This window comes from Colius striatus, chromosome 1 (assembly GCF_028858725.1).
Source record: "Colius striatus isolate bColStr4 chromosome 1, bColStr4.1.hap1, whole genome shotgun sequence".
Taxonomy (NCBI): domain Eukaryota; kingdom Metazoa; phylum Chordata; class Aves; order Coliiformes; family Coliidae; genus Colius; species Colius striatus.
The window spans coordinates 149,615,449-149,638,531 of NC_084759.1; the positions used below are offsets into that span (position 1 = coordinate 149,615,449).

At 40.9% G+C, this 23,083-nt stretch overlaps 1 protein-coding gene across 7 annotated transcripts; it reads left to right on the forward strand.

Annotated features, from left to right (window-relative positions):
* Positions 1-4,896: 4,896 nt before the first annotated feature.
* Positions 4,897-21,176, forward strand: TCP11L2 (t-complex 11 like 2). Of its 7 annotated transcripts, XM_062011593.1 has the most exons (12): positions 5,236-5,746; positions 5,820-6,043; positions 7,804-7,929; positions 9,918-10,086; positions 11,389-11,521; positions 12,486-12,606; positions 13,299-13,519; positions 14,480-14,616; positions 15,597-15,784; positions 16,817-16,998; positions 17,714-17,886; positions 18,456-21,176. In XM_062011593.1, exons 4-12 carry the CDS (start codon positions 9,951-9,953, stop codon positions 18,698-18,700), a joined length of 1,536 nt encoding a protein of 511 aa, XP_061867577.1. In that variant the 5' UTR covers positions 5,236-5,746; positions 5,820-6,043; positions 7,804-7,929; positions 9,918-9,950; the 3' UTR covers positions 18,701-21,176. The 7 variants fall into 7 exon arrangements, with proteins under 7 accessions (XP_061867542.1, XP_061867558.1, XP_061867548.1 ...); XM_062011574.1 differs by lacking the exons at positions 5,236-5,746; positions 5,820-6,043 and adding an exon at positions 4,905-4,991; XM_062011564.1 differs by lacking the exons at positions 5,236-5,746; positions 5,820-6,043 and adding an exon at positions 4,926-5,093.
* Positions 21,177-23,083: the final 1,907 nt, after the last annotated feature.

Genomic DNA, 23,083 nt, shown 5'->3' on the forward strand with positions numbered 1-23,083 from the left:
GGGGGGAGTTGTCTGGCAGGGGGCAACTGCTGCCTGGGGATTGGCTGAGCATTGGTCAGCAGGTGATAAGCAATTGCATTGTTCAACATGTGTCTTTTCTCGTTGGTTTGGCTTTTTGTTTTGCAATATCTCCTTTAATTACTGTTATTATTAATAATAATTATTATTTATTAATTTCAATTATTAAACTGTTCTTAACCCACAAGTTTTACTTTTCTTTCTGATTTTCCTCCTCATTCAACTGAGCAGAAGGAGAGAGAGAGTGAGTGAGTAGCTGCCTGTTGCTTAATTGCCAGCTGGGGTTAAACCATGACACTGTCTCACACTTTATGATACGGAAGATGTCCGATTTATATTTAGGAAGGGCTTAGAAAAGCTAGGATTTGTAGCAATACCCCAAGACCCAGGATTTTAAACCAGAAGCTGTTTATTTTGTGTCCAGTTCTGGACTCCTCAGCTCAAGAGGGACAGGGAAGTGCTGGAGAGAGTCCAGCGCAGGGCCACCAAGATGATCAGGGGAATGGAACATCTTTCATACAAGGAAAGGTTGTGGGAACTGGGGCTGTTTAGTCTGGAGAAGAGGAGATTGAAGGGAGATCTTATTAACATTTATAAATATCTAAAGGGTGGGTGTCAGGAGGGTGGGACATCCCTTTTTTCTATAGTAGATAGTAACAGGACAAGGGATAATGGGATGAAGCTGGAACACAAAAAGTTCCACTTAAACATAAGAAAAAACTATTTCACTGTGAGGGTGAGGGAGCCCTGGCACAGGCTGCCCAGAGGGGTTGTGGAGTCTCCTTCCTTAGAGGTCTTCAAGACCCGCCTGGACATGTTCGTGTGTGACCTGATCTAGGTGACCCTGCTTCTGCAGGGGGGTTGGACTAGATGATCTCTAAAGGTCCCTTCCAACCTCTACCATTCTATGATTCTATGTTTCTATGATTCTGATTCTATGATTCTATTTCAGAGTTTACCATAAAAGCTGAGCCATGTGGACCTCACCAGAAACAACAATCAAGAAGATCATCAATGTTAAGCATCAAGGGTCGTAAATCTGTTTCAGGTAGTAAGGCAGCATTGGTAACTGCCATACCATTTCTCCTTCTCCAGCTTGGCAGTGACAAGGAAATTGTTACTGATGTACTAGCTAAGGCTTTTTCTCACCAAGAAACTGATGCAAACTGTTTCTGATCAGGAGTACCACTCTACAGCTTCTCATTGTATCTGACACAGTGGGTCTAACTCTTTGTTTCCTATGTACAGAATGGCAGATCACTCGTGCTGAGGGGAGTGTGTTAGGAATTTGCTGTGGTGGTAAAGTAGCTAGAAACTGCAGACTGGTGTGGTTGGGGAATTTAGTGATGTACCATTTTCTCTCCAATGTTAAAAATTCTGTTTAGCCTCTATGTGAATTTGAAGCCTAATACTTCAGTGGGTACAATTAGCAATCCTGTTTGCCTCTCACAAGACTTATTTCTGCTTGAAATACAGGAAACCCTCACAGAACAGCAAGCTGAGAAAGCATCCTTACACCTGCTTGTAGACATTTTGTCTTACCCTTGAGCCTATTATCAAATCTGGGCCTGATGGTCTCAGTCAACCCAGGTTCTTAACATCCATCTGTTAGTGCTAAAGCCGTCTGCCTGGCTCAGTTATTAGGATTAGGGCAAAATGTCTTGTGACTTCAAATTATGTTCTCAGCTGAAGTTGTCATGGGCCCTGGTGTAAACAATAACATGCCTTGCCCTTTCCCTCTCCTCCCACTCTAACCAGCCGTTGGCCACATACTGGGACATTTCTGACTTGTGGAACCAAAGGCAGCTGCACATCTTACCCACTCAGTAGCTGCATTTCTGTTTGCTAGATAAAACAGTGCATTAATTGTAGGCTTTATTGTCTTTTCGATTTTCACTGCTAACAGTAAGGAAAGGTTATGAATTAACTTTCTGCAAAGGCTAAGCACAAACTAGTACTTCATTTTAATTAACAGCACTGCTATAGTCAAAGGCCAAGAATTAAGGCCACCTTGGGACATTAGTCAAAACTCCAAATTTGTACATTGTTGTGGTCTAATTCCAGCTGGCAACTAAGCACAACACAGCCACTCATTCCCTCCCCACAGTGGGATGGAGGAGAGAATTGGAGGTTAACAGTGGGTTGAGATAAAGACAGTTTAATACTTGAAATAAAATACAATAATAATTAACAGTAATTAAAAGGAAAATAACAGAGAGAGATGGGAGGGAAAGAACCACTACAAAACAACAAGAAAGGCAAGTGATGCAAATGAAAACCACTCACCACCAAATATGCTCAGCCAGTCCCCAAGCCATGCCCCATCACCAGCCTCCCCACTAGTTTTAATGCTGAGCATGACGCCCTATGGTATGAGGTCAGTTGGGGTCAGCCGTCCTGGCTGTGTCTCCTCCAAACTTTGTGTGCTCCTCCAGCCTCCTTGCTGGTAGGGCAGGGTGAGAAGCAGAAAAGGCCTTGACACTGTGCAAATGCTGTTCAGCAATAACCAAAACATCCCCATATTATCTGCTATGAAAAAATATCCCAGCCAAAACCAGCACATACCTGCATTTCCTATATAAGATATGAGAACATTGATCTTAATTGTACAATCTTTAACTTTTTTCTGCTCAATTATTTTCCTGACTGACATTGCAGAAGACATAAGACAAGAAGAAATAACTGACATTTCTCTGTGGAGAAAACCTCCACAGTACGTAATTGACTTCAAGATCCATATAATGGTTTATAGCTTCGATGTCTCTGATCAGGAATGAAATGAAACCAAAAAGTCAAGTGCTGAGTACTGCAGTGTCTAACTTATTATTGGCCTTTAGACTGGAATTTTGAAGCTGTATGTACAGATGCATATCTCAGATACAGAGATAGAGATACAGAGAGATAAAGCAAGTAAGCTAGGTACTTCAGAATGGGATCCAAAACAGCTGGTATGTTGTGGGAGAAGAGCACTGCTATAGCTGAAAATGTAGTTGTTTTAAAGCTACTACTTTCTGGAATTCAATGTTTTACTCTGTGATGGAGGGTGATACCGCTGACATACCTTTTCATTTAAATTCCATCTTAAATTCATATTTAGAACCTAGTTTTCTTGGTGGGGCTGGGGCCTCCTTTTCCCTCCCCATGCAAGCTAGGCCACTGGGTACCACAGGTTTCCACAAGTGCCAGTCAACACAGACAGTACACAAAATGGACCCTGAGTCATTGGCCCTGGTGTTTGCTGCAAGTATTCCTTGTACAGTTTAAGATGACATAGCTGGTTAATTAGTAAAACGCATTAGCAGCCATTACAGCAAAGACCAGAACTCAGGTTTCCCCCACCTTTCAGATGACATTTAAGCCAAAATGGATGTAAGAAATAATAATAAATTGTGTTCTTGGGAGTGAAAACAGTCCTGTACAAGGCAGTCCATCTGTATGCCATCACAGTCAGTCCTCTCCAAAGCTTTTTTGAGCTTCTCTCAGACTGTCATAGCCACGTGACACGCACAAACTGGTGCAAAGTAGTGCAAACATGGTTATTTAAAACATTGTCTTCTCTATGGAAGATATCGGATTAGGTTGTTGGACTTAATCCCATTTAATGTCTCTGAAGGCTGGGCTCTGAGCGGCAGGGCTGGCAGGTGCTCTGCATCACTGGGAACAAGCGCTCCTGCCTGAGTAAGGCACTTGGCACTTGTGTAGCCAAACTCCAGACCCCGCTTTGAACTCTTGCTTTTATAACAGAGGTCAATAGGACCTACAGTGAGGAGAACATCTATGCCATATAGTTCATCACAACTGCTAAAGACTATGTGCAAGAAGAGGATCTCTGTTTCCTTCCCAAACCTGCCTGGACCTGTTCTTGTGCGACCTGATCTCAGTTAACCTAGTTTATCAGAGGGGCTGGACTAGAGGATCGACAGAGGTCCCTAACATCCCTTACCATTCTCTGACTCCATGATTCATGATGAGCAAGGCTTGATTTAGCTAGCTCCCGCCTCAGAGGTGATTCCCACTGTTTTGCCCTCCATACTTCCTGGTAGGTGAGGCAATGGTGGCACGTAGCTCCCGTGACAGGAAGAGATGACCCTGGCAGGTACAGTTGGCCCTGCGGGTGTGTGAAGCTGCCCAGTGGATGAGGTCAATAAGCAAAGCATTTATAATAATAGTGCCATAGTGCCTCATGCCGTGTTCCTCAGCGGGCGCTCCGCGGGCCTCCTAACACCACAGCCATGAGCAGGGCAGGTGACTAAACACAAGGCAGTCCTGTGTGGCTCCCCTGAGGCTAGGATGGCGCGGGGTGGCAGTGGGGGCCAGGAGGGCGGGGGAAAGGGGGCGCCTGGCACACCCTCACTGCGCCGGAGAACAGGCTCAGGGAATACACGGCAAGTTACATCCAGAGGGACTGCCGCTTCCCCCGACGAAAGCTGCCCCTGCGCAGAGCCCGTGATCCGCCCGCTCCCCTCAGGCAGCCCCGGGGCGGGGCTAACCCGGAGACAGGCCCCTTCCCCTCCGCGGGGCGGGGCCAGGCCGGAGCGGCGGGGCGGGGCCAGGCCGGAGCGGCGGGGCGGGGCCAGGCCGGAGCGGCGCGGTTCTTCCGTAAACAGCACCCAGCCCTTCCCCCTCCCCCTCCACACCGGGAACGGCCCATTCAACGCGGGGGAGTCCGCGAAAGCGAATCTTCTCGTCTCCTCATATTTCTCCCCGCTTAGTGCTCAGACCCGGCCACAATGGGGAGACGTGGACTGCTTCTCGGGAATAGCTGCAGTTTGATCTAAGTCCCTCGGGCTACCTCGCCGTTGGCAGGCAGGAATAGGTTACGTGCCTCCCCTTCCCCCCCCCCGTCACCGTCAGAGATGGACGCGCCCAAGGAAGACAGTAATAGTCCGGGCTGGGTCTATAAATCCGGGGGGGGCTGTTTAAAGCCCCGGCGAACGCCGCGCAGGAAGGCGAGCTCCTGCCGCCGGGCCGCGGTGAGTGACCGGGGGCAGCAAGGGCAGGGCCGCGCCGTCCGGCAGCGGTACCGCGCGGCCCGTGCCTGAGTATCGGGGCACGTACAGGCGATGAGGTGCGGGGTGAGTCCGGGTCAGAGCTGGTCCGGGGGCTGCTGCCTTCTAGTGTGGTGAGGTGGCTGGGAGGTAGTGGGCTGGCGCTCCTCTCCCGTCTACTGCCCCAGCGGAGCTCCCGCTGCAGCAGGTGGGTATCGCAGCCCCCGCTCTGGGTTTGCAGCGCATCCCTTGCCCAGTGTCTCTCGGCCCGTCTCCGACCCTTAATGCCCGCTGTCTGCCGGGACGATTCGTCCCAACAGGCACAGGTTCTCCCCCTCCGCCCCGCAACCCTGCTTCAGGGCAGAACAAGGGCACCCTGGTCCCACCCCGGGTCAGCCGGGGCCGGGAGAGACACTTGGAGGCGGGCAGCCGGGCTCGCCTTCCCCGGGGCTAGCAGAGAGAGAGTTCACCCTTCTGTTCTCCTCCTCCTTTCCTCCCCCCGGGCTTGTCCTTGGAAACACTGTTTGTTTTGGTCGGCGAGTGCCAAACTCCTGCCTCTGGTAACTGTTAAAAACATGGGGCCGGGGGAGGAGACAGACGGCGAAACAGATGGAGGAAGAGGAGGAGCCGTTGCCGTCAGTGCCGCTCCCCCCGAGTCCCGCAGAGGGAAGCCGGCGGAGCGGCAAGGTGTTACCCGGCCTCCTCTCTGCAGGTTGTGCACCCTCGCCGAAACGTCTGAGGTGAGGGTAACCTCCCCGGGCTGTCCTCCGCAGACGCCTTGGGAGGGCAGCGACTCATCTTGTCCTTATTTAGGTGGTTTTTAAGCCTTCATCAAGAGAAGTCTTGTGTATAAGAGGAAGAGCTATGCACCTAGAAAGCTAGAAGAGATGGTTGATAGCTGTCGGCTATCAGCTGTCAGAAGCGAGGCACGAGGAAACTGCTTAACTCTTAACAAAGGCTCCTTTCTGCTGATGTGCCGCGAGTGCTGGCAAAGGTGGAGTCCGTGAAAGAGAAACTCGAGCCCGAATGAGATTCAGGTCGGTGCCAGCTTGGAGATAGTAAGGATGTAAGCCCAGCAGAACAGGCAAAGTTAAGATATTTATAGTGGTAAAACTGGACAAAGCACTTAATGTGTGCATGGATGGAGAGACTTACTTGAACAAAGCAGGGTTGTGGAAAAACTTCTCTTGCAGATGGTATCTGAAGGGAAAAAGAAAACCCTTCCAAACTGTCCTCCCCCCCCCCCCCTTCTGTTCTTTTTCCTCTTCAGGTGTTTCATGAAGTAGCTTCTAAAGAAAGCTTTCAGTAATAAAAAGCATATTAGTGTTCTCTAAAACTAATCTGATCTTGCAATCTTGATCAGTTCTAAGTGAATGATTAGATTGGGTGATATGGTCACAATAGAAGAGCAAGATGTCTTTAGGTATCTACAGTGTTGTATTCATTGCATTCTTACTGAAAAGAATAATCAAAAGCTGTCCACATAGGAGCAGAAACCGTAACAATTTAGTCTTTATGTGTTAACTGGAATATTTGCTTTTGTACACTTAGATATTATTAGCTAGATCTTCCATTTGTAGTTTTTTTTAAGGATAAACTCTAAAATAGTACTGATCAAAAGAAAAATGAAGCCCGTTGTAAAGGTATCCAACCTAATATAAAATGAAACATCAGTTGTTTTTAATGCAAGAAGAGTAAAGCAGGTTGCAACTGAAGGCTGACCCTTTAATAGAATAGGTAGGATATTAGGCTATGTGTTTAAAACAATAGCCTAATATGTCATACCTAATGAGCAACTCAATAAATAAGGTGGTATTGTCTATTCAAGATGGGAAGTTAACAAAGAGATCTTGGAAAGCTAAAGGTCTGATTTTTTTTTCTTGGAAATGATATTAATCTAAAGTTACATGTGAACTTGATCCTTAGTAATTCATAAGCAGCTCTATGCTGTTCGCAAAAGCCAAAGGAAAAGCAGCTCTTCCAGTGTATACTATAAAGAAGAGACTAAGTAACTCAGTTGTTTATTAACTAATTAGAAATGCTTTTTTTTTTTTTGGTCTCTACTTCCCTTTGATATACTCAATGAATGTACTTTTTTCCCAGAGCTTTTTAGCTGTTGGGCAGCATATTTAAAAACTGTAGATGGAATATCCAGATTCTGCTAGTGTATTCATGTATATTTACTTTGATGTGTTTGCAGCCTTGTTTCTATTTTAAACTTTGAATTTAGCAATAATGTTTTGAATCTGCAGAATACACCCATTCTTCCTTACCATTTAATTTGAGACATTCTACTAGGAAATATATTTACTGTGGCAAAGATTGCAAATTTTTTTTCAGTGTCATATCTCCTGTTGCATTGTTGAAACTTCCTCTTTAAACCTTCTGAAGCACTCTACGGACAGCTGTGCTGTCTGTATGTGTGCATGTCTTATAGGAACAGGTATTGTCTTGGTACATCAAAATATGTCATGGGCATCTTTGAAAGGCAAATATTTGTTGCCAAAGATCCTTTGTTGGGATTAGTATTTAAAGACTTAATGTACATAGAATTTTAATTTCTACCTCAATGATTTGATTGTTTGGGAATCAAGATCTGGGTAGAAACTGGCAGTGGTGATTTGTCTTCATGGGTGGTTTAGTACTTCTGTCAGGATCACCTTGCAAAACTGAATATTAATTAGAATTAATCATACTGACAGTTACAAGGAAAATCTTGAAATGACAATGTGTAAATTGTGTGAGAATTTTCCATTTTTAACGGTCATTTAATTGCTTTCATGTTCTTAACACCTAGACTGAAGCAGGAGACTCAAAGTGCTCATACTAGGCGAGTGATTCACAGGACCTTTTGGGCCAGTACACTGCTAACAAAGTTAGCCAAAACTTTCGATGGACCACGTGCAACATTAAGCTTTTGGAGGTTAGTTACTTATATATCAATAAAGCGGTTTTATACATGATTACAGTGTTCTGTTGCTGATCCAGGAACAACAGTGGCAGGGAAATATAAGCTTTGCAGGCTCTGTAGGGTTAGTGTATTTAAGTGAGCGGTTCCACCTCAAGAACCTGGAGCATGTCCTACAGGTAGGTTACCTGTCACAGCTAGTTTCTAGTCAGTGCTAGCTTTGAGATCTGCAACACTGATCTTAATTGAAGAAATAGGTTTAGTCTTTTGTTTGACATTAACTAGTGACTCCCTTCTAATTGTAACTTAAACAAACACAATTTGCAAGTAAAAAATATCTCAGCCTTTTGTGTGTCTAGATTATTCTGCAACTCTGTCTTGTTTAATCAATAATTTAAATGTCTGCTTTTTTTTCAGCTATTTGTTAGAAATTATAAAACTGCTGTTCTGATAAGGGTTATGATGTTAAGGATCCCAGCTAATGCTCTATGTCTTGTACCTATGACCTCTATATCCTGATCAAAAGTCTCTCTTACTGGCATTTCCAGATAGATAATAAACTCTGAGCTGTATTCTTGTTGATGCAACTAATTCTCTTCACAAAAACCCAGCCTAAAACGTCATATAAATAAGGCACTCAAATGCATCCTCTTTCCTCTTGGGAGAGGAGGAAGAGTAAACATACAATTAACAAATGTTAATCATCTCAATTAACAGGCGAGTACTCACCAGTGTAATGCCTCATCAAGTTATAAAGAGCTTGTCAGGATGAGCTGGTATCCAAAAAATGAAATGCTCTAAGCTGTGACTAGGTGCCAGCATAAATAAATCTTTGTTAGTACTCCCTTTTGTCTAGCTCTTGACCCCACAATACTTTGATTCATGTAAGTACACAAGAAGATCATCCTTTTGCTGACAAAAGTGGCTTTTTCCAAGTTCAGCAATTGCCAAGTGTAGCATTCCTTGCCTGCTGAAGTTGATGCAATTTAACTGTAAATGAAGTTGTATTACTTAAATCCGCTAGTGAAAAACATTGTTGGCTGTATCTCTTCATAAAGTCCACTGCAGAATGCTTCATGGCCGTCATCAAAGATAGACAGCTACTTCTGGTATCTGGGACAAATTCCTTTGGTAGTAATTATGGCTGACTTCTAGTTTCTCATTTTAATATGATTATGAACATATTTTTCACTTCCTGTCATACAGCTATTAATTATCTCTATCACACTCTGCAGCTGTCTGAATTCTCTTGCAGTTGCAGATTATCTGCCTGGGAGGCAGTTTCTTCATGTAGACAGAAGCACTATGAAGCATGACACTTCTCAGCGTTACTTGTCATGTATGCTGAATGTAATATTAGAGGCTCAGTTGCCAGTTGACTTAAGACAGAGAACCATCCACCTTCACCCCTAGGAAGTGTATTTTTTGGGTTTATGCCATTGTGGACCCGATTCTGAGCAAAGACCTACCTAAAGCAGCAGGCCAGACTTTCAACTGCACCCTGTCAGAAATGTAGTATTCTGAATTATTTGCCTATCCACCCCCAGTCTGTTTGCTTCAGACTTGTTACGCTCGGTACACTCCATTTGTGGAAGGAAGCTAATTGCTAAATACCGCTTATTGGTGAAGTCAGGTGGGGGATGGTAATGTCATGAGATGCCTTTATGGACATTGCGAACTTCCAATATTCTGAAAACATGCAACTTCAGGGGTTAATGTGGGTAGTATTTTAACTTTTTAAAATGTAAGCAGTTTACAGACTGTTTCTCACATAATAACTATTAAGGCATGAAACAGCATAAGGAACAAAACTTTCCTGCAAAACAGATGTAGTTTTTTTTCAATAACTATGATTCTGCATGTCAAGCCAGATCCTTTCTGTAAGACCTGTTTTTACTACTTCATCTTCAATCACAATATAATGATCAGTATCTAACTCTTGAGAAAAAAAACCCAAAAAATGCTAAGTGCTGGTTTTATGGGAAATGCATTTGTCTTTCCAGGCCTTGTTTACTGTAGTGCAAGAGTATATCAGAATGCCTCTCAATGATGACCAGAGCAGCGATTCAGATTCTTCGCGCCTCTCGGAAAGCACAGCTTCTTCTAGCGACTCTGAATATTCAAGGCAGAGCTTTAACAGTGATTCTTCAAGCAAACCCAGTTCCCCAGCGTGTAAGCCTATTTCAGCCTTACCTGCGTTGTGCATAGACAGATAAGGCTAACTTATCTCATTTCTCTTTGCTGTCGTGGGTAGAACCTGGGATTCTGAATCTCTGTTTAGGAGTATTAAGAGAAAGGCATGGCTTTCTCTACTATGAATCAGCGCATCTCCTTGTGTGTGGAACACCACCAGCAGCTGTGTTCGTGAGGGTCTCCCTCTGCACTGCTTCACTTCAGAAAGTGTAAGAAAAGTGTGCCACCATGGACATCCTAACCTTGGGTTAATCTTGATGTTGGGTGCAATTTCCCACTCAACCAGATACAGATTTGTGCAAAGTGTGGGTTTCTTCTGTTTGCTCCATACACTTAAAAATTAAATCTGTAGCTTACAGATTTATAATATCACTTGAAGTTAAACAAATTTAATCTCAAATTCACATTCTTTTTCTTTCATAAATAGTAGGATCAATCAGAAAATGCACATTTGCACAAGGAAGGAATTTTGAGTAATGATAAATAAAACTTTGGTTAAGATGAGCTTCACGTTCATGTCTGTAAGCATTCTCAGACCATACATGTTTTTTAATGTCTGTGTAAGTGAAGTTTTACATTAAAACAAGCTTGTTAGTGGAGCTGCAGTTGGCAGCTTGCTCTTCGTCTGTCTTTATTACCAATCTTCCTAGGCTTAATTCTAAATACTAAAATAAATAACAGAATTTGGGGATTTGGAAACTTTGGCAATTTACTCTTGTTTCCTTTCTAGTTTCTGTTATAATGTCAGTACTTGTAAAGAGGGAATGTAACTTAGGATGCACCTGCTATGGAACATAAGTGAGGGATTCTCAAGTCAGTAACTTCAAAACTTTCTCTAGAGGCAACAAAACCACAATATAGACATTATGTGCTCAGGATTATAATGGACATCTGGTATCTGTTATTGCCTGTGCTTTTGGTCTCATGGATTTTACACAACAGTCAATAGGAAATCTGTGGAATACAAGATGCTGTTTTAAAGGAGAGGGGGGGTGGGGAGAGGAGCAGAAGGTGTCTTGGCGAAGAGGCAGAAACATGAAGTTGTTCTTCCAAATGTTATGAGGCTTGTGCGGTATTAACCATACACACCCACAGCTGATAAGCTGGGAGTTTCCTGAGTTAGTGTTTTAAGAAGATATAAAAACTTGTAATCCTAGGTTGTTTCTTCCAGAGTACTAGAGTCCAATTAGCAAGCAGTAAAAGTTCTAAATGTTAATATTTTCGGTTGTACTTGTCAGCTTATAGGTATTTGTCTTGAATTGGTTTTGTTTGTTCCAACAGCAAGCCCTCCCAAGATTATTACATTTGATGAACTGATGGCAGCTGCAAAAAATCTGTCAGACTTGACTCTAGCTCATGAAATTGCTGTAAATGCAAATTTTTGTATAAAACATGAAGACTTACCACAGAACAGGTAAGAGCCTGCGTTTTGCAAAAAGCAGTACTGAGATTGGAGAGGAAAAATGAATGGAGCAGTAAAAAAAAAAAAAAATCAAAACAAACCCAACCAACCAAAAATAACCCAAGCCAAATAATTTTGGAAGGCTACAGATATTTATCTCGCACCTACAGGAGTCACTCTCCAAGTTATTTTGCTTGGAACAAGTGTCACAGTCCTGCTGAGCTGATAACTGTCTTGGAACATATTGCTCAGTCTTAAATGTCATGTGGAAGACAACGGGCTAATGAACCATAAATGCCTGTAGTGAAGATGAGTATCTCTGTTCAGTGCAGTTCCAAGTCCCATGGAAAAGATAAAATAGTGGCCTTTTATGAAGTTATATGTAGTAGCTTATTGATGCCATAGTGATAAGAAGATGGAGCTCATTGTGAAGATAGCTCTAATATTAGCCAGAAAGAGATGCAAAGATAGCTGGAGATCCAGAGGAAGTGAGAAGTAACTTCCCTAATGTAGGTAGGTAAAATGTTCTTGCTTACAGACTTGTCAAACTTAAAAAGGACCCTGGTCTTTACTTTGAGAAAATCTGGGCAAAAAACAAGCAGATTTTTAATTGCACAAGTCTCTTAATTGACTTATATGTTTATATGACAGAAGAGTTTTTGAGGAAGCTTATTACACAGCATACCAGGTTAGGACAATGAATACAAATTCTATGAGGAAAAGGGAAAGGTAATATCTCTTTACCTACCTCTGAATTGCCAGCACAGTTTTATGAAATATGGGTGTGTTAGGAAAGACTTGCCAGTCTAGATAATGCTTTTGGAGTAGATGATCCATGGCCAAAGAAAAATATGAGTTGCAAGGCACAGTAGCTGGTGAGGTGCTGTGCGTTTCCTGAAAAGTTGTCAGGCTAATCTAAAACACTTTTGCCAAGGAGTTGGGAGCCTTTTCTGTAACTAATGGACTTATTTCACAGCTTTGCAGGCACGGTGAAACAAATTGTACACAAGGCGTTTTGGGATCATTTGGAATCAGAACTGAATGAAGATCCTCCAGAATATGAACATGCTATCAAGCTCTTTGAGGAAATTAAGGAGGTAACATTCTTCCCCCAGTGTTGTTTTATCAGCTTAGGTCTGAGAGTCTCTTGCTTTACTTGAAGGGTCTGCTAACTCAGTCAAGCAAACATCTTCAAGTTCTTTCTTTTAAGATGAAACAATGATTAGTCAGAACTGCAAATAGGTATCTATTTATGGTTAATATAAATTGGACTACAAATGCACACTTGTTATGTCCCCTCAACTTTCATTGCATGATGCTTGGTTGCAAGTCAGCTGTTTTCTCAAAGCTTCACATCTCTAGTAGCCTCTTCCCAGCAACATATAAACATGACTGCACCTGCCCAAGTAGACTTTCTTGGCTATGATCATCACACAAAGGAGCATACAAACCTTCAATTTGTGGCACAATAATAGGTCTTTCAAAATCTTAAGTTAGTAAATGTTTGTTTTACAGGGCAGTCTCCCAGTTTTTAAGAGTCTCATTGTTGATGTACTTTCTGTTTTACTGGCTTTGAACATTTTTGCAGAACTGTACTATGAACCTTTTAACAGCTTGCTTTTCCTGTTACCTTAGATAATGCTCAGTCTTAATGTGTCTTACTGTAGTCAGTCAGCTAAATACACTTGATAGTATTAAAAGTCTTCCTTCAGTGTGTTATACTAAATGATTTGAGGGTTTTTTATTGATAAGCTTTTCCTTTTTTTTTCTTTTTCCTCACCTACTTCAGATTCTCCTTTCCTTCCTGACTCCTGGAGCAAACAGGATCCAAAATCAAATTTGTGAAGTTCTAGACACAGATCTCATAAGACAGCAGGCAGAACATAATGCTGTTGATATTCATGGGCTAGCTAACTATATCATCAACACTATGGGAAAGCTGTGTGCTCCAATAAGAGACAACGATATAAAACAGTTAAAGGCAACTGACAATATTGTAGAATTACTGAGGTTGGTATTTGAGTGGGGTTTTAGAGGGAAAAACCTCTTCTCCGAAAGATTACTGGGCAGTGGAAGACGCAGGTGGAGTCTTAGGAAGAAGTCTTAATTTCTATCTGTTTACATAAAACCTATTCTTTAACTGTAAGATCGTTTACAGAGAAGCATTAAAGGGGAGGAGCTATGAGACACTGATGAGAATATTATGTATATCTTTCTTTGTAATGAAATGAGTAGAATGCCTAGATGAACTGAATACCTAAGCCACTAAGCAACAAAAGAGGCACTCTGGTAAACACATTATGTGTTTTGGAGACTGCCTTTTCAGTCTTGTGATGCTTAAATTTTGTAAGGATGAACATTTCTACTGTTCCTTCTTGAACTGTTTATTGCATGCTTCCTCTACAAGGCCAAACTTTGTATTTAAAATATCTTTAGGGAAGATATTTTTACTTTAACTTGAGTAAAACACTTGCATAAAAGGGCACAAACCAGTTTACTGCTCCTTAGATACACCAAAAAATTAAGAGCAAATGGTAGCCGTTGATCTGCTGTTTTATTGCAACTTGGATCTTATCCAGGGACAAAAGCAATTGGGTCAGAAGAATTGCTTCTCTTGGTGCAATTCAAGTCACTAGAGAATTAAAATGTGTTCATTTAGACGGAAATGTACCAATTGATATAGTTCTTGAAAACCATTCTCTTTTTTGTTACAGGGTTGTAGTATATAGTGATACTACATATTTGTCCTGTTAATTTACACTTTGGTGTTAACTTACATAAAACTTTATGTACAATATTCCTTCAAGTACCTGGGAAGATAAATAAAATGCCTGTTACACAGAAATACAAATGAAGGACTGTACTTCTTCCAGAATGGAAATTGAAGGGCTAATGTAGGCATATCTCACATGTGGTGAGTAAAGTCAATAGACTATTGTAACTGTCAAATTTTAAATTCCTCTTTTTCAGGCAAATATTCCGTGTTTTGGACCTGATGAAAGTAGATATGGCAAATTACACAATTCAAAACCTGAGGCCGTACCTTCAGCGTAATTTGGTGGACTATGAAAGAACAAAATTCCAGGAAATTCTTGAAGAAACACCAAGTAAGTGCCATGCTATATTTAATTTAAACCTTTCTTTATAAAGAAGACTAAAATAATGCTATAAAATCTACCAATTGCAGTGAATTTGGAGGAAAATTCCCATTTGTTGTCTGGATGTAATGCAAAAAATAGAGAAGCAAGCTACCAATGGGCAATTGCTTAACTTGTTCTGAAGTATGTTTATTTCTAGTCTGGGGTGCTTTGAGACATATTTGTATTTGCTAAATTGGTTGGTATCTGAAAAACAAGCAATCAAAGGCTTTTACTGTCTGGAGGCAGAAGCCCTACATACTGAAAGATGAGACTTTATCTCTTTTGTACACAGTAACTCTTGCTGTTAGTCTGAAGTAAACATGTAAAACCAGTTAGTGTGCCTGCAAATTGGAAAGGACAGGATCCTTTTTTTTTTTTTTTATAATAAAGAAAAGGTAGGCTCTGAGGGAAACTTCTTAGGTGATGCAAAGTTAACTTGATCAGCTATTGCAGGTTTTGTGTAATATGGCTAACAGTGTTCAGGAAAAAAATGTTTTCCAGGAACGAAAAGTAAGTTTACTAACATTTGGAGCAAGGGCTTCTAAAATGGGAACCCTGTGCCATTGGTACAGCCTGAAGTGTTTTATATGTGTGGTCTGAAAAAACTGCTTTAAAGCACTTAATTTGCTGTCAATCCAGTCACCTCTCCTTTCCAGTTGCGTGACCCAAATGTTTAGTGGCCTCCCTGAAAAAAGGAAGACAATGCTTTGAGAAGGGGGACTTCGAGACTGTTGAGTTTGTATGAGCTAGCTAGAATATTAAGGTGACCAATAGAAGGTGATCAGTGGAAAAAAGTGAGGGGAAAGAATTTGTGTGTGAAGACTTAGCTGTCCACTGTGTTGAAGTCCTCAGAAATTCAATACTGTTGTTGATGTGTACAACACTTTTTCTCAAGCTAATGCTTTATGAAAAGATGCAATAAATCTGTGCTGATTTGCAATGCTTAGGTGCCCTGGATCTCACAACAGAATGGATAAAGGAGTCTATAGAAGATGAATTGTCATCTGTTTCCGATGAATCTTCATCATCCCCTGGTGCTGATAGTAGTTCTAAACCAATTATTAGTCCTACACTGGTGCTAAACAATGGCTACTTGAAACTGTTACAATGGGATTATCGCAAAACAATTCCAGAGGTAAGAAGTGTTATTTAGGTGTCTTTGGATTTCTATCTATGCAAAAGCATTTGTGTGGTGTAATAATCTTGCTGTTGATGACGATAAGTAAAGTATTCTCTTGCACTTCTTTGATTTCTGAATAGTAAATTTGGCATTTGGAGAGTGTACGCTGGTTTAGTTTCTGAAATCTGAGAAGGGCAAGTCAACAACTAGAAAAGAACAAAGTAAAGGTTGTTTTCTCTCTATCCAGTTCTAGCTCACCAGCTCCACCTGAAGAGCAGTCTTAGCCATGGTCAGAGACTGGGCCTTGTACTGGCAGCACTTCCTTTTTAGTATCTTTGACAGAACTGAGTACAGCATCCTGTTTTCCTAACAGCAGCAGGGACTGGTGGGATCACTCTTACTTTAGAACAGAATCAGTAAAAACTTGAAGCTCTCTAAAGTAGATATTCACATGTTTTCAGTACATATAAATGGCTAGTTCAAGAATCAGTGTTAAATTCTTTTCTCCTCCAACTCCTGATTACTTTTGGCCAGTGGACAAGAAGGGGAATCACCTTATTTGTACCATCCTTCGAAGAATTTTGAGTAAGAGCTACAGACAGATGTCCTCTGGTAGATCTAGTTTCTCAAGCTATGAAATTACTACCAAACAGTTGAATGATAATGTCCCTGTGCTTCTCACTGGAGGGATTTGGTTAGGATGAGCTCTTACTAACCTAAAATAAGTCACTCCAGCTACGTCTTGTTGTGAGGATTACTTTCATACTGAGTATGATCAGCTGGCTTTTCACTTGTAGCAGGTTATGCATCACTTGTCTGCACTAAAGGCATTACCTTTCTTCCCACCACAGGCTTATTTCTGGTGCTCATGAATAATACCACTGTGTGCAATACTACATATTCAAGATATTTCAGCTGCTGCCTATTGTGACTTTGCATATTTGTGGTTAAAAGTATTATTGTTTCATGACTGTCTGCTATATGTATCCTTTTCTCTGCCTCTCTCCTTCTGTATTCCTAAATTAGTATGTATTGTTTCAATTCTAGACTCTAATAACAGATGAAGTTCGTCTTCAAGAGTTGAGAGAAAAGCTCAATCAATTGAAAATCATAGCTTGTATTTCTCTCATAACAAACAATATGGTGGGAGCAGCGATTGTAGATGGGCCTGATTTTGCTGAGCATCTGAAAAGGATCTCTGTTCCCCTTCTTGAAGGCATGAGTAAGAAGTAAGGCCTGTTTTTAATGACTTTTCATATTTATTGTTTAAGAGGAAACACCAGGTGGATCTAAAAACCCTTGGAAACAATTCAAATGTCCTAGCCAATGCTTGCTAATAATAATATATCAGATTTTAATAATCTATATTACGTCTACTGTATGTTATGCATATGTTTTCAAAGTCGTAACCTTAATGAACACTTAATCTTCACGTTAACCTACAGAAGTGGAGGCTAGTACTAAAGTTCATTCATACACTTCTAATACTGGAGAGACTGTGGCAACGCATTCATTAAATTGTCTGCCCAGTCACTTCAGACTTGTGGTAGTTTAAGCTCTTTTGCTGCCTATTTCTGCTGCTGCTTGCACTGCAAGCAAATCTATGATCTCAACGTGTCTCAAAGTAGTTCTCCCCTCTTTCTGTGCATGTGGCTCAGGAAAACACCTATGCATAAGGGCAAAGTGAACTGGTGTCACTGCTATTGCACACTTTAAATGTTTTTTTCCAGTCTGAATCATGATTAAGTCCTTATTTTATCTCCCACATACAGATTTGTATGGTATTAGTAGAGGTACATAAATGATGATAAATTATCTTTTCTAAATTCTGTCATTGCAGAGAGCACATTGAAAATAAAAAGGATAAGGGAACAAGTGAGGTCACCCTACAATCTATGCTACAGAAACTGTACAAGTTAATGCTTTTCTCCTTCTTTCTTCCAGAACTTTTGATTTGAAGGAGGCTCTGAATGCTATTGGTGTCCAGGTTTGCAGCAAAGTGAACAGGTGTCTAACTGAAAGAGGTCTTCCCACTCTTAATGAAGAAATGCAGAGCAACTTAATGGGTCAGATCGCTCATATTGTTGAGGAGAATAATCCTGTCACTTCCTTGATTGGTTAGTAAGATAATACTTAACTGTCTTATTGCATGTGTCTGTGACTCCCAGCAAGTTTAATCAGCTGTCTATTTTTTTAAAAAGCACTTTCTTACTGCAGTAAAATGCTGGGTCACCTAATACTAAGGAAATATTGTTTACCTGTAGGTGATGTTTTTACTATGCTGCAGAGTGTGGTTAGTCACAGCTAAAAATAATTTTTAAAGTGTCTATCCAAACAAGCCTTAGGCATTCTAGCATTCTGGAGAAGAACTTAGAAAAATCAATGTTCTTCTCTTCTGTCAGGTCTGGGTTTAAATCCAGTGGTGTTTTGTTTTGTTTTTCTTCCTTTGAGTCTATTTTGTATTAGCTAACGTCTCTTGTTACAGCAGATTTATGCTGTGTCCACCTTCCAGGAGCCCACTTGAAGCTTTTGGTATTGTTTCCCACTGTAACATGGCTTAGGGAAAAGTTGTTCCCTTCACTGTTGGATCTTTTGCTGTACTGAGGTGCAGGGCGCTTATTAAGTGTGAGTATGCCTCCATCCTGGGTGTACATTTGTCCTGAGCATACTTTATATTCCATTTCAGACAAACGAATCCAGCTCTTCATGAGGAGCTTGCTTGCTCTTCCGAATTTCCAGAAGTGTATGCCTACTATGCCAGGAGGCCTTTCTGTGATTCAGACAGAGATGGAGTTTGTTGGATCGCAGTACGCAAGCATTGTGAACTTTAATAAACAAGTGTATGGACCATTCTATGCAAACATACTGAGAAAATTGCTTTTTCCTGAGGCACCAATGAGGAAAGAAGAAACAGAAACACCTACCAATTAAAAAATGACCTATTCTATTTCCCTTTTTTTACTTTTCAGGACAGTGATCTGACTTCCCCACTATGAACAGCCCATTCCAATGACTATTCATGAGAGATGTTGTAAAGTGTATGCAGATAGTTTCTGAAATTCACTGGAAAGCAATTAATGTCAAGGACATACATATTTTAATAGACTAAATTTGTTGAATGGATTGTGTCACTTGTAATAGCCACTGAATTTTAGTTTTCAAGTAAGGACTTCTTATTATTTGCAGTGGGAAAGAGCTAGCAAAGTATGTGCTGTTTTGCCAGCGTTAAAACATAATATTGTTTTCAACTTAAATATATTTACATATAGCAATGCAATTATGAAATGGCAAAACAATTGTAGAGAAAACATACTATACTTATGTTGTATTTTTGTAGAGCAACATCTAATAGAATAATTACGTTTCTGAAAAGACTTTGAAGCAAAAAACGGATAGCATTAACTGCTTTTGTAACCAAAACCAGGTTCATATTAGGCCTAGTTCTGGTACTCCGGCAATTACTGCAATCAGAACTCTGGCTCTGTTACATTAAGGAACGCCAGTATTACAAACTGTTTGGATGATGGCAGTTACAGAAGCAGCATTCACCACTTAAAGTAGGAATCATTCAGAACTTTTCAACTGTAATTGAAAGTTAAGATAAACATCTAAGAAACATGGCAGGGGGCTTGTGGATTAAGTTGGTGTATATAATGTTCATAAGCATTTTGTTTATCCAGTGGAGGTCGTACAGATCTTAAATTTAATCTCTAATATGTGTATGTACTGATCTTTGATCTTAATGGGTATTAAGTATTTTTCAGTTAGGAATAAAGGTCAGAAAGACCTAAAAGCACTTGAGAGTTTCCTTAAAGAATAGCACAGAGCAGTGTCCCCTTCTGTATTCTATCGGATGAGGATGTAAGCTTTTAGAAACATTTTTGGGTCTAAAAGTAAGAACCCAAATGATTAGTTATTGAAAATGTGATTAGATTCATTCTCACTAGATCTGTGAGAAATACTGCACTGCCTTCAAATTCCTTGGGAGTAGGCCCCAATACTTACTTCCCATTTAAGGCATCAGGAGTCTTGCATACAGAAAACAAATAGGCTTGGAATGGAGAAATGTGGAACTAAAGCCTATGTAGACTCAAAAGTTTATTTTGCATATTTCAGATAACTGGGAATTGATACTGCTGGAATACCTAACATAGACATGTTCTTGTCTATAAAACTGAATTGCAATTTACTTGAAATGTTCTTTTAATATATTGCCATATAATAGTCCTTTAAAAATCTCATATATACATATATATATATATATATAACTCCCATGTGGTACAAGTTCTATAGCTTGGTTTTACTATTTTATATTACAGTTTATTTTTATGAAGAGACAAAAAATTGCCCGTGAAAGCTTAATGTTTCACACAAATTGTGTATGTACATTACTGTCTATCAAAGGTCTAAAAAACTGGGCATTATTAGCACTGTGGTTTTGTAGTCCATTTTTACAGAATTGTGTATTCTTTTTTAGGAAGGGAAATGACTTCTATTCAGTTGCTCCTCAGTGTCCAAGGACTTTGGTCCCATGTACATGATAAGAAAAACTTTCTTCAAAATGCTTTTTTAGAAAAGAAATTTCTCTAGTGTACTTCTGCTCTGTCCCTTGTTAAAATATTGCACCAAATAAAGATGAGTACATATGTTAAAGGGAACTGTTTCCTAAAGCCTGAAAAACCTGAGACAAAGGAACTCTTAGGATATAGTAATTGTGCCACTAGGTGAAACAGGCTTGCTTAGAGGAATATGCAACTTTGGTCTGCAATTCAAGATGATCAAGAGAAGAATGGAATTCAAAAGCTATGAGGGGGAACTAAATATTAGTTTAGTTATTTCTAAAGATGTAGCAAATCACTATTTTGAGCTTCAACCAAAAGAGGATTTTATGAAGATGACTGATAACATGATTATGAATTTTTTAATCATAATACATTATATGCATTCTATTGTAAAAATATCAACTTATAGATATTTAATGTACTGAGGAAAGCATCATCTTAGTTTTTACCAGTAAATACTCAACAAAGGAGGATTCAGTGGAGGGTTTGTTGGTAATTAAGGTGACTTGCACAGGGCATTTTATAGCATGGCCTATGTTTCAAGTGATTGCTTAATGTATCTTTATTTAATATTTCAAACTTCAACATTGGATCTGCTTACATGTCATGTGTTGCATGCTGGTTACGCTACCCTGGCTGCAAGGCACTTGTCTCTCCTCTGAAGATGTCCTTGTGAAACAAGATGCCATTTTGTAGCAGCCTTCTTTGTTGAAATGCAAATATTTGAGGTTTTGTATGCATTAAATTTTGTTTGTGATACCCTGCTGGTGAAAAGTCATTCATGCAAACTTTTAAAAATGTAATGGATTGTTAAGTGATGAAGATAAAGGGCTGCACTAATAATATGCTGTGACTCTTCTTTTTATGTATCTTAACAGCTGCAGTGTAGAATAGTGACTTCAATCTAGCCACACAATTAATAGTCAAAACAACCTCTTGCCTAAATCTGACTCATTGGAAGAAAGTGGTACTGGGTTTGCAGGGCCAGGTTTTGGTGGGGAGTGGGGTTGGCCACAGGGGTGGCTGATGAGAGAAGCTGAAGCTTCTCCTATGTCCAATACAGCCACCACCACCCCATTCCAAGACTGAGCTGCTGCTGGCCAAGGCCCAGCTCATCAGCAGCAATGCTAGTGTCTCTGGGATAACATTTATGAAGTGGGAAATAACTCCTCTGTGCACTACAAACTGCAGCTGGAGAGAGGAGTGAGAATGTGTAAAAGCAACTCTGCAGCCACCAAAGTCAGTGAAGAAGGAGGAAAAGGAGGTGCTTCCAATACTGGAGCAGAGGTTCCTGTGCAGCCCAAGGTGTGGCAGGCCCTGTCCCTGCAGCCATGGAGGCCACAGGGGGGCAGAGATCCACCTGCAGCCCAAGGAGGACCCCATGAGGGAGACTGATTCTGTGCTGGAGCAGCTGCTGGCAGGACCTGTGGACCCATGGAGAGAGGAACCCACACTGGAGCAGGTTTGCTAGGAGGCCTTGTGACCCCACAGAGGACCTGTGCTGGAGCAATTAGTGAAGAACTGCAGCCCATGAGAAAGACTCAAGTTGGAGAAGTTCATGGAGGATTGTGTCCCATGGGAGGGACTCCATCCTGGAGCAGGGGAAGAGTGTGAGGAGTTCTCTCCCGGAGTAAGGGGCAGCAGAAACAATGTCTGACTAACTGATCATAACCCCCATTCTCTGCCCCCCTGTGCTGTTGGGGGTGTGGGGAGGTGTTTTAAGATTTGGGTTTATTTCTCATTACCCATTAACTCTGATTTGACTGGCAATAAATGAACTGATTTTCCCTAAGCTGAGTCTGTTTTGCCCACAGTTGTAATTGCTGAGTGATTTCCCTGCCCTTACCTTGACCTGTGGGCCTTTCATTACATTTTCTCTATTCTGTCCAGCTGAGAAGGGGGAATGATAGAGCAACTTTGATGGGTGCTTGCCATCAACCCACTGCAAAGGTAATTTGTAATACTTGATCATAGCTCCGCTCTTGGGAACGATTACACAGAAGAGTCTCTAGACTGCAGCATTTTGGGGAGGAGGGCTATAGCAGATCTACAGAGTGGTAAGTGGCAACAAAAGCGGAAGAGTGTGTAGTTCCTTGTCATCTTTTTGCCTGCAACAAAAGCAGCATCAAAGAAAGGTGGCCACAACTGAGCAGGGTTTTTTTTTTTTTTTCACGACAATGTGTAGATAAGCTGGGGAACACTTTGCCTATCTGTCACTGTTAAAAAGATTTTTGGCTGCAGGAGAATTAAACAACATATACCTGATGGGTATTCTTTGTTTCTTCTATGATTTTTAATTAAAGGTGCCTCATGGCTCCTTATTGCTCTCCTTTTAGAGCATTGTGCAGAATGAGTCGGCACAATTCAGTCAGTCTTGAAGTGCTAGCTGTACTGTATGTGCCTGAGTCAAATGTGCTGAGAATATGCTGAAAACATGATGTTTCTTGAACATCTAGTGTTTCTAAAGTGACTGCCACTTAAGTCATGTCTGGATTTTGATCTTTTGTAATCCTTTTTTTTTCATCCCTCTGAGAACCATTTACAATAAAAAGCAAATGAAAAGCACAGGGTACTGAATTTTCAAATCTGTAAAATCAGAAAAAGATGCTGCTTTTGTTATGCAGAGGGAACAAACATTTTGGAAGTAAACTCTTTGCTGAAAGTTTGTGCTGTGTGATACAGCTTAGGTTTCCTGTAAGCGATAATAAAGTCATAAAGAATGATAAAATAATCATTTTTTAAATGGGAAAAA

Bases quoted from the DNA above. Each gene is read 5' to 3' on its own strand.
- TCP11L2 (XM_062011558.1), top strand. From the start codon at position 9,951: ATGCCTCTCAATGATGACCAGAGCAGCGATTCAGATTCTTCGCGCCTC. The intron at 12,607-13,298 runs GTAACATTCTTC...CACCTACTTCAG, and splicing joins TCTTTGAGGAAATTAAGGAG to ATTCTCCTTTCCTTCCTGAC. The intron at 13,520-14,479 runs GTTGGTATTTGA...CCTCTTTTTCAG, and splicing joins AATATTGTAGAATTACTGAG to GCAAATATTCCGTGTTTTGG.